We start from the raw sequence: 11,470 nt of genomic DNA, 5'->3' as shown, positions 1-11,470 counted from the left end.
TAAAAACGTTAATTTTAATTTGGAACAATAAATTTCAATAATAATTTAATTCATAATGAAGCACTTTTATAATATACAAGTGTGTATGTAGATATGTATATATTACATACTGTTATATTATTTAAAATTACAATTTGCTTTATTTCGTTTCTTCATCTTTTTTATTATATGAATTGACAAAATTTAAGAAAATAACAAAACATTAAATCGCAGAATTGAAAAATTTTAAAAAGAAAAAATATAATAAATGTCATACAACTTTCAAGCCACGAGCAACATTTTGGTAATCATACATATTGTACATGTCATGTATAACATGTATGTATGTATATTCACATGTATATAATTATTTACTTTTTTCAATAACCAAATCTTGTAACATTTCAGCTCCAACAAAATTCGCTTCTTTATAATATGGTAATTTTGTTAATTTATCAAACCAAGCATGTAATTTTGGAAATTTTTCTACATCAATTGGTACTGTTCTACTAACTGATGAAACAGATGCTAATAAACATAAATCTGCAATTGTTAAATTCTCACCAGTAATATATGTATTAGCTTTTAAATAATTTTCCAATGGTTCATAAGCTTTTTGAATATAATCAATTTTATCTTGTGGAAAACCTTTTTGTCCAAAATATATTATTGGTTCATATAAGAAACGAATTCTTGAAAATACATTTGATGCATCAAAATATAATAAAGTATCGACTAGACGTCGTTTTTCTTCATCTTTTGGATAAAGTTTATCATCTTTACCATATTTTTCAACTAAATATGCACTTATAACATGACTATCAATAATAATAGTACCATTATCTTCCAAGCATGGTATTGTATGTTGTGGATTCTTTTGTAAAAATTCCGGTGTGAAATGTTCACGTTGTATAAGATTCATGGCCCTAAAAAAAAGAAGGAAAAGTTAATTATAATATAGAAAATACAGAAAAATTTTTGACATTATAGAAAAACAAAATTAAATATTTACTTTAAATCCAATTCTAAACCAAGTTCAGCAGCAACAAGTAATACGGAACGACATGGTGGACTACGTTGAGAATAATAAAGAATTGGTTTATTGGCCATTTGAAAATCTGCAATAATATAAATACAATATTAGTATATTATATAAATGTAAATTGACAAATGTCATAATTTGGGTTTACTTTTTACTCACAAACATACATATTTATTGCCAGCTTTAAAATTTAAAGTCTTATCGCTATATCTTTGTATTAAACGTGTTTATTTTGTTAATTGGTAAGTAATTGATGATTTTTTAAGGTTTGGTTTTCGAATTTAATACAGAACATAGAAAAATTAAAAATTTAATTTTTATTTGTACTTAAATTCATAAATCAATCGGTGCAATTTGCTTTTTAAATTAATTTCTCCCTGAAAACATTATTAATAAATATTTTGTCAAAAGTTAATAAATCAGAAACGTTAATCGAACAACACTCCGTGTGGTGTGAAGACGAACTAAATTGAATCGAATAATCGATAGGATGTTGAAACCTCTTTAGAAACACGAGTAATGTGTCAAAAATAAAAACACAATAAAAATCAAATAGAAAAAAAATCACCCGTTGTTATGAGAGTCAAAATATTATAATTCACATACAAAATTTCGATTAATCAAATTATTAAATTGCACTATTTAATGAGTGCAATATAATAAATTATATATGAATATGTATATATAAGTATATATAAAACAATTTGTACTGAAATGATTGCATAAAATCCATAAAATTTATTTTAAATTTTCGCCGGTTTTAATTATAAATTTCTACATATATACATACATATGTATGTACATGCTTCTTTCCACTTCCAATTTAAAAGAATAATTTTTTGGTTTATTTGCAAAACTTGAATTCTGTATTAATTATTAGAAAATAAAATTTTTTTAATGTACATACATACATATACGATATATACGTTATATACACATTTTTAAGTACATATATACAATTATGTATATTTATTAATAAGTCGTTCGCCCAAAATTTGTTCCATTTATATCAACACACGAACATATTATGCATATGCACATTATAACAAAATAATATTATTAATAAACTAAATAAATAAATAAATTATCTATTTGGAATAATTTTTCATTTTAATTTAATGAGATAATTTATTAAAAAATAAATTATTCAAATTTAATATTATTTAAATTATGTACATAAATATAATCCAAATTGTCATGTAAATTTTGTATTAAATTCTATAATTTATTTAAAAAAAAAATATTTACCTTCAATTTTACTTGCTGCTTTAATGTTTGCTGCTTTAACGAAACTACCGATATGAAGAGAGAATTCAATCTTATATATTAAAAATTTGAAAGTAGAATCACAACAAAATTGGTATTTACTTTTAATTTTAATTGCAGTAGATGAATAAATACAAAATAAATTTTTGCTTGCATGCATGTATTTATTTTGCTTCAATAATGAATAGAGCCTGTTTCGTCGTTTATTGAAAATATTACTAAAGTTTTAATAAAATTAAATTTTAATCTTATATTAAACATTTAGTACTTTAATTCAAAATCTTATACATTTTTAAAAACGTCTAACTACCATGTTACAAATTAATTCTCTCATTTGTACTATCATTTTATTCAACACAATGGCAATACTAAAATATATTTATGATCATTTTGAAAGTTCAGTCAGTATGAGAGAAAGTTCAAAAATATCAAACAAACATAATAATACTCGTATGTACATTATTTTATTCTCCAAATCTCCACTACATGCTACAAATACAAAAAAATGAACCGGTATCATATAATTTACGCTCATTTTTTGTTGAAATACAAGTGGCATTTATAAATAATTTATAAATATATACATATATATACATATTATGTATTTTTATATATCAATGAAGATTTTATACTGCTTAATTTAAATGATCATTATACCTTTGTACATACATATGTACATACATTATGATTTCATTTTATCAATTTCTCTTCTAATTAATATTTTCAATTTAAAAAAAATTTTTGATATTTTAAAAGGCTAGACACGGGCTATCAATGTTAAATTTTAAAAATAGGTACAATTACACTTTTAATTTCAAACAATTATCACGAAATTTTATTTTCAAAATTGGCGTGAAACTAAAAATTAATGTATGTAGAAAGATTTTACTAAAAAAGTTTGTAAAGGTAGCAAATAGACAAACCTTCTCCTTCAATTCTGCTCCATAATTCTTACATATGGATGTGTGAAGGTGTCTCTTTCAAAAATCAATTCTATTTAATGCATCCTGCGTAACGGAATCACTGCATTTACGTAAAAATAGCATACTTCCGAATTCCGTTATAACTACTACAACATTTTCATTTCAAAATACACATGTATGTAGCTACTTATTCACTACATTCTATCATACTCTCGTTGCCTCTTTTAATTTATAAGTCCAAACACTATTGGTATAAACCAGTTTAATATATAATTTGATCACAAGACAAACCATTTTTATCGGCTATAAAAAGCTTATCAGTATTGAAGAGAGTTTTGAAAAAAAGTTATTACTTTCTTATACAGTTAAATATCTTTCTCTCATTTTTTAAAAACGCAAGAGCAATGAAATTATTAATTACAAAATATGCCGGTCACGCGTTTCTAATGAAATTCCAATGAACTATTCCAAAAAGAAAATGCTATTGAAAATAAGAATAAACAACAAAAATTTTATTTTAGATCATTTTTAATAATTTTTTTAAATTTAACACCAATACTATAGATTTGGAGAAAGGCTAGAATGGTTTATGTACTCTTCCTGGTTTCATTAGCAAGTGATCTGTTAATGTTAATGTTAAGTGATGCTCAAAATGTTATCTAGTGAGAGACATAATAACGTAAGTATATGTGTCAATGTCAATTATATTGTCATTTAGTACTAAAGTATTAGTAATATGAAGCCGCTTGGTGATGACGGGTTATTTTTGTTTACCTAATTCGATTGAAATATTTAGTTCCATAGACAAGTAATGATTACCGCTTATTTTTAGCTTATAATCTTGTCAAATATTATGCGACAGCGCTCAATTTAAGATTGTAATCTTAACATTTTAAAACTACATTAAATTTTAAAATAATTTCGTATACTCGTACCTACAACAATTGTTGCAAAAAAAATTCAGTAATATTTCAAAAGAAAATTTTATAAAAACGTAAAATATTAAAAATCAAATAAATCATTAATAGTAATTTTATAAATAAATTACCAAAAATAATTCATTGCAGATTCTTCTATTATAATATTAGAGTGTGTTTTTCCCCCATTTGTTTTCTTCCTTTTGTTTGAAACAAAAAACCATAGTAAGTTGGTATACGTAGTAATAATGAAGGTTATTTTTCAAAATTAGTTAAAATGAGCATTAAGTTACTTGCTATTTAGAAAATAATAGCCATTACAATGAATGGTACAGAGAAAGCAAGGATATTTTTCTTTTATGAACACATACACGATTTAACATTGCCACAAACATTTATAATAAATAATAACATATATTATGTACCTACATGTATACGCGAATATATGTTATGAGTATTTACATACTATTTCCTTACTATTTTTTAATATAAAATATTTGTAACACTTATTTAGCGAACCATATTTGGCTCTCTGATTTTTTCTTTCTTCGGATGATCATTTGAGCTTCGGATGGGCAGACATCGCAACTGAATCTCATGTACATACTTCAATAAGTTGTGTTTATATTGTAGTGCATAATAATTTTATTCCCCAAAGATTTATTAGAAAAGGGAGAAATTTAAAATAAGACACGTCCTTACAAATTAAAGGTATTTTTAGAGAAGCAAAGATTATTCTTTGAAAGCAAAGACTATTCTAACTTTTTATAGTACTAAGTTTCTAAATTGAATACAAAAGCATTACACTTATATACATACATACAGTGGCGGATCTACCATATATTCAAAGTAAACATTTGCAATGGGCGTCGGTAAACAGGGGCGCCATTGAAACTTAAAAGAAATGAAATAAAAATTATTTTTCTAAATTTTTTGCATTACGTGTTTTCAAAAAACTTTTTTTCGTTCTATTTACAGTAGATCGCGTAGGATGCCGAAAAAGTCAGAACTACACCTTCATACATACATATATACAGTTTATCTCTGTCTATTGTTTAAAGATTCATTTAAATTGTCTTGAATTGAATATTTAAAATCAACTTTGCGAAATGCAATTTGGCCCTCAGTTTAAAATAGTTTCGTAAAATTTGCTATTTGTACTCATTCTATTATATTATATAATTTACTGTACATATACTGTTATATTTTAAACAATAACCCCAAACATAGTGATATCGTAATATAAAAGAACATCTTAAAAGATGAAAAACTGTAGATACATTAACCATTATTATACTGTGATTGTGTTGAAAAAACGATTGACTAAAAGCTGTTAGATGCAATATTTTTTCATGTCAACAATGAATAATTTTTATAACATATCCTGTACCCATATTTATATGTATCAATGCGTACTTACGTACATACCATATAAAATTTTTTATATGAAAAAAAAAATAATATAGAGGATATAAAAATTGTTATATATTTGTTAAGTGAATAAAATAATAGTGAAACAAATTACATAATTAAGATAGAAAATGGACAATTAATTCATTAGATTTGTTTTTAGAATTTTGGTTTTTATTTTTCCTTATATTTGGGTTTCTCATACACATGGAGTAGGGGTAGGAAGTACATACATATATGTAATAGAATAGTTTATGAAAATAAAGATTTTTGTTATAAAGGAAAATATACAAAGGAAAATCATATTAAAATTTTGATATGAAAGAAAAAAATAATTAATATTTTAGTAATACAATATAAAAAATCTTCTAAAATAAATTAAAGATTTTGATAAATTTGAAAGATTTTAAAACATGAAGGGATAAAATTATCGAAAGTTAAATGAGAATGATGGATTCTGAGAAAAAATTAGTATAACAGATTAGATTAATGCGACTCAACTAGAAATACATGCCCTTAATATTGCTTTCTTCACCACCTTCGTGAGCAGGTGGCGCTCAATAGAAAAAATTCATAAACGAATTTGTGAAATTTGATCATACCAATCTCTGAGCATGAATTCTATAAGGACTTATTATAGAATAAAGTCTTTAATGTCTGTGCCATGTTTAAAGTTGGAAAGACGTATTGTTTTTAGATATAAATTATCTAGTCTAAATTTTTCTCGGAATTCCTATTCGAGAACTCCGATTTATAAAAAACAAAATTTCAAACTTTTCACGATTTATTATTAAGTTGCCCAAATGATGTACATTATCTATGTACATTACCTATCATTCGGGCATCTTTCGTACTATTTCGGGCTAATATGCGAAATAACACATTTTTTTAATTTCTTTTGTATACAGGGCATTAGAGGATAACAAACTTCAATGTTCCGTCACAATGTTCATAACATCATAATGTGAAAGGATGAATGGTGTATATTTAATGTGCTTACGCCAACCGTGTACAGTTACGTGTACGTAACGTAAGATAATTTTTACTTTTAAATTCCTTTCAAATTCCAACAATAGTACTGTCCAATAACTTATTTAAGGGTATCGCCTAATTAATTTATAATATAGTTTCCATTTTTCACAAAATATCCAAATACACTTCCCTATAACTTATACATAAAATTTTATACATTACATAAGTACATAATTGCATACTTATACATAACAAATATTTGAGTTTTTTTTTCTCTGTTATGAAAATTGAAAATAAAAATGGCAAAAATTTTCACTTAAAAAATAACGAAACAATATTTAAATTAACATTTGACTTGGAAAACTTGAAACTTTTTTAAATAAATATTTTAATATAATTTAAATAGATAACTATAAAAAAATTTTTTTGAGAAAAAGTTAAAAAAGCTCTGGACTGAAAAATACAAGTATTTTTTGTTAAAAAGTTAATATTAATGAAAATATTTTAAAATAATTTCATAAAAATATGAAAATTGGTAGTAAAAGTTATGAAATTTTTATTTCTATTTCTTATTTTTCTTTTTTTTTTCCAACTTCAGTTAACAAAAAAAAAAGTACTTTGGAAACCTGTAGAATCAACAGACAAATTTTTTTTTGAAAACGACACGTCTCCATCGTAACATCTGTTCATTCGTATATAATCGAATTCGTATAATAATATGCAAACATACACATGCAGATAATAATATATAAACGATTGTATATACATATGTGTATATACAAAGTTCCGTTTATTTTTTTTAGGATGTGTATAAGTGGCAATATTATAATAAACGTTCGGTTCAAGTACTTTTACAAAAATTGTTGCTTAAATTTTGCGAAGACAAAAAAAAAAGAGATTGCAAATAAATTATATTTTCTCAAATTGTAGTCAAGCGTATAATCGGTAAGAGAAAAGAGAGCAGAAAAATTTATGATATTTGATATTGTAAAAGTGGAGGAAAAAGTTATTCTAGAATATTTAAAAAAGAAATAAACTTTTTTATAGTCCGTCCAATTATAATAAAAAAGATTCTGCCGTAAATAAAAATAAAATAAACATGGTTTGACATCAAACATTGTTCATACAGATTTTGTTTGACGTTTGTTCGATGTGCTTCTATTTTTTTCAATCGAACAAATTCAATTGACGTTTAAATATCGCCAAATTTTTTTTAAATTTCAATTGAATCAAATTAATTTTAATCATACGGATTAATTCTGTGAACTTACTAAAATTCGGAAAAAATATTGGTAATTTTACAGGGTACATGTATGGGATGGTCCTCTGACAACTGGTTACATTACAGGCAATTGGTTCAAGAGCAAGCGACTTTCAAACGCAAAATTTTGTTTTAGCTACCTTTGTAGAATTTTTAAAATAATTTTGGATGCATCAGGTATAACGGTAATCTTAGACAGGCCTCAGAATGATGCTACTGGTAAAAATTCAAAAATGATTCACAAAATGATTTTTGGAAAATTTCTTATTTTGACAAAATCAACCATAAGTTTTTAAAATTCTAAGAAGCGTTTTGGTAAACATACGAAGAACAATTTTCATAGTTGGCGTTTCTTAAAATAAAATTCTGAAAAATTCTTTTATTTTTAACAATTTTAAAAGAATTTAAAAATATTCTAAAGTACTTACATAACTACTTTGGTATTAATTTATTTTAAAAACTTTTTCATAATAAAATTCTATAAAAAAATATGTAGAAAAAGCTGTAAAGTATAATTAAGGCAATGAGCAAAAAGTTCTTTAGAAAGGTCGTTTTTATGTTAAGTCTTTGTTTTCCAACTGTTTGTTTAAAACTTGAGGTAATTGTCTTAAATTCAAATATTGAAATACTTTATTTAATTAAGAATATAATATTGTCATTTTGAAGGACCACAACAAAGAAATTTCACATTAATGCTTTGTGTAGTGGATGGTTAGATAGTGGAATTACCGTAGATTCAAATCGCTTCTCGAATAACCAATTCACTCCTGAAAGATAAACTGAACCGAGCTGTTTTTTTTTTTTTGCTATGCTATAAATAGAAGACTATGTACATAGTTTCTTCATTTTCAACGCACTAGGTAAAAAGTATCTATTGGAAACTTTTTATTGATTAATAAAATATTAACTCAAAATATTATTTTGAGCTTACCAGCTCAAGATTTTATTTTTGAGCGCAAAAGCAAGAAGAACTTTTATTTTTGAGCTTAAAGAATTTATGAAATGCGCGAGTGCAAAACAGTTGTTCATCTGCAACTGAGGTTTTTTAGGAAGGGTTTTTTGACCCTGGCGGAAGACTCACGCCTTGATGTGATTTCTGTTCTGCAGTTTGGCAAGAGCCCAGTAATAAATGATTAGAATCACCAAAATCATTAGAAATGATTAGAATCACCAAAAGTCTTAAGGTTATCTGTAAAGAGTCACGGTCTGCCGTGCGAAAAAAATCTATAAAAAATATTAAAAATAAAAGTTGGTATCTGAACTTTTTATAATTCTCTGACTAAAATTATAAAATTCGCGCATTGTTCTTTTTGACAATACATTAACCGACCCAAAATATGCCATTTTTTCTATCTAGATTTTCGTTAAAAAAAAAAAAGTCAAAAATAAAATAATAAAAAAAGGAAAAACACCAACACCAAAAAAATTCCTGTTTTTTTTTATTACCAATTTTATGCACCGAGCTATCAAAATAACGAGTTGTTAAACACAACCACCGTATCCTTGCTATTTTCCTTCTTCTCTTTTTTTTCTCTCATACAAAAAAAAATTTTTCATTTCTAATTTTCCCATCTCTACTACATTTTGTTAATATTTTTTAAGTAATATTAAATTACATGAACTGAGAAAATTTATGTGAACGTTGATGTGAAAATAATCATCTTTTAATGAGAATTAAAATAAATTGAACATTTTTTTTATTAAACATTTTTAAATCTCCCTATAATCTCTACTATTATAAAACTATAAAGTTTTCAAATAGCTCATGTTATCCGAGGACCTTTTTTTACTATTATTCTCCATGTATGCAATTTTATTAACTATATGTATGAAGAAAGGTGCAAAATATCCTTATTGCTTAAACTGTGAACAAAATAAAATTTTGAATAAAAAAAATTAATATTGCAAAATTTTTAATGAAATTTTCACCATGACATCTCTGAGCTGTTATTTTTTGTTTTGTATACCCATGATTGTCAAACTTTTTAGAGAAAAATTTTAACAGTGAATGCTCACTTTTTTGGCACAAGGATATCACAATCAAATAAAACATTCTAAGCTACAATTAGTGCGTTTTCGAATAAACCAATTTTAAATATAGGATCGTTTAGGAGAAAATGACAACTGAGATTTTAGAATTTTGCAAATTTTCGATTACACTTTAAATAAATATTTCGCCGTGTTCCAAGAAAGAGACAAATGGACTTCAATAGTCTGTTCTTAAGTACAGATAATCACAACATGGAGTTGTTTTCAATGGTAGGTCGTTGATTCGAGACCAGTTCGAAAATAAAATTTTTTTAAATTTTCTGTCCGGACTCGTTCCTTTGGTTATGTCATCTTTCTGTGTCACAATTGTATTGTAGATTTAGGTCGCAAAATCCTTCTTTCGATAACACTGCCAGCTTAAATTACAACCAAAATTTAGTCGCTCTGTACTGATTAAAATCTACCGAGTTTTATCAATTTAAAACTTTATTTTTCAATCATAACTATGTATGTATGTATATAAATAGTACAAAATTTTAATTTTAATTTAAAATATAGTCATATATACTATATTCCTGGATTCTACATACATTTGAAAACTGCTTCTTCCACATAAAATATTTTTAAATATTGTTATACTGTTTTCTACATTTCCTCCTTTTCCATTATTATTTTTCCTGTATGTATGTATGTATAATATAGGTACATATTATACATAAATGTTCCCATATATCACATATTTTATATTTTCATAATTTGTTTCTAAACTTTTCTTAATATTATTTACATGTATGAAAACATGAATCCTTAATAGTTAAAGGTAAAAGGCATAATCGAGGCAAAAATAAGAAAATAAATATTTGAGAAAAAAATATTAACTTTTTTTTTGCATGAACTTGTACATATGGAACATACTTTTTACATACATATGCACAAATTGTATTTACATATGTACATATATGTAAGTAGATGACACTTTTCACGGCAACCAAATTTTATTTAATATTAGATAGAAAGTGATAACTTTTATAGTTAATCCAGTCAACTTTAGGTTAAAAACTTTTGGTAATTAACTTTTATATTGTGAAAGTGGAAAGCAAAGGTTCCGATACGAGACCTCTTTATTCATTTATTCAGTTGCAGTTTATAGGAGATAGGATCCTTGCCACACTATCACAATTTACATGTTTACCCACCTCTGAGCCAAGAATTTTCGCCGGGGCTTTGTCGCTTCACTGCACATTTAGAGAGTAGATTTTGTGGAGAGGATAAGGAAACTTTAGTACACCTTTTGCAAGAGTGTGTTGCTCACGCTTGCCAGGGTAGGAAAATGGGGGCAAAAGCCCCCTAATATCGGTGGGGTTGTGATCTTCTGAGCCTTATAAATTTCTTAGGTCCCCTTGAGATATTTCCGCAAGGGATATGGCCCACATTCAAGAGAGCGACGCACAATAAATCCTTCCGTTCTCTAATACATTGTAAATTGAACAAAATTTTTATAATGCCCTCCAACAAAGTTATTTTTACGATATGGACAAAATAAAACCAGCAGCAACAAGAGCAACAACGTCAATAACAATAGTAATAAAGGAGAAGAAAAAAAATTTATTATATTTCTTGCTAACATCTACATCACAAAATAGCTGAATTCAATATTGAAGGTGGTTGCTTAGAAACACCTTTTCTATTTTCATTTTCAATTTTCATTTTT

At 25.6% G+C, this 11,470-nt stretch overlaps 1 protein-coding gene across 1 annotated transcript; it reads right to left on the bottom strand.

Annotated features, from left to right (window-relative positions):
- Window positions 1-215: 215 nt before the first annotated feature.
- LOC129607366 (glutathione S-transferase 1-like) lies at window positions 216-2,305 on the bottom strand. Its single transcript, XM_055518328.1, has 3 exons — window positions 2,270-2,305; window positions 992-1,097; window positions 216-905 (listed from the first exon to the last, which is right to left on the bottom strand). The coding sequence occupies exons 2-3, from the start codon at window positions 1,087-1,089 to the stop codon at window positions 347-349; spliced, it is 657 nt and encodes a 218-aa protein (XP_055374303.1). The 5' UTR covers window positions 1,090-1,097; window positions 2,270-2,305; the 3' UTR covers window positions 216-346.
- Window positions 2,306-11,470: the final 9,165 nt, after the last annotated feature.

Source organism: Condylostylus longicornis, unplaced genomic scaffold, assembly GCF_029603195.1.
Source record: "Condylostylus longicornis isolate FDR11 unplaced genomic scaffold, ASM2960319v2 ptg000027l, whole genome shotgun sequence".
NCBI lineage: Eukaryota > Metazoa > Arthropoda > Insecta > Diptera > Dolichopodidae > Condylostylus > Condylostylus longicornis.
The sequence above is the reverse complement of the archived record's forward strand: the minus strand, read 5'-3'. Positions and strand labels throughout refer to the sequence as shown.

Excerpts from the sequence above, each read along its gene's own strand:
- LOC129607366 (XM_055518328.1), bottom strand. The coding sequence starts at position 1,089 with ATGGCCAATAAACCAATTCTTTATTATTCTCAACGTAGTCCACCATGT. Across the intron at positions 906-991 it reads GGTTTAGAATTGGATTTAAA|GGCCATGAATCTTATACAAC; the intron begins GTAAATATTTAA and ends TCTTTTTTTTAG.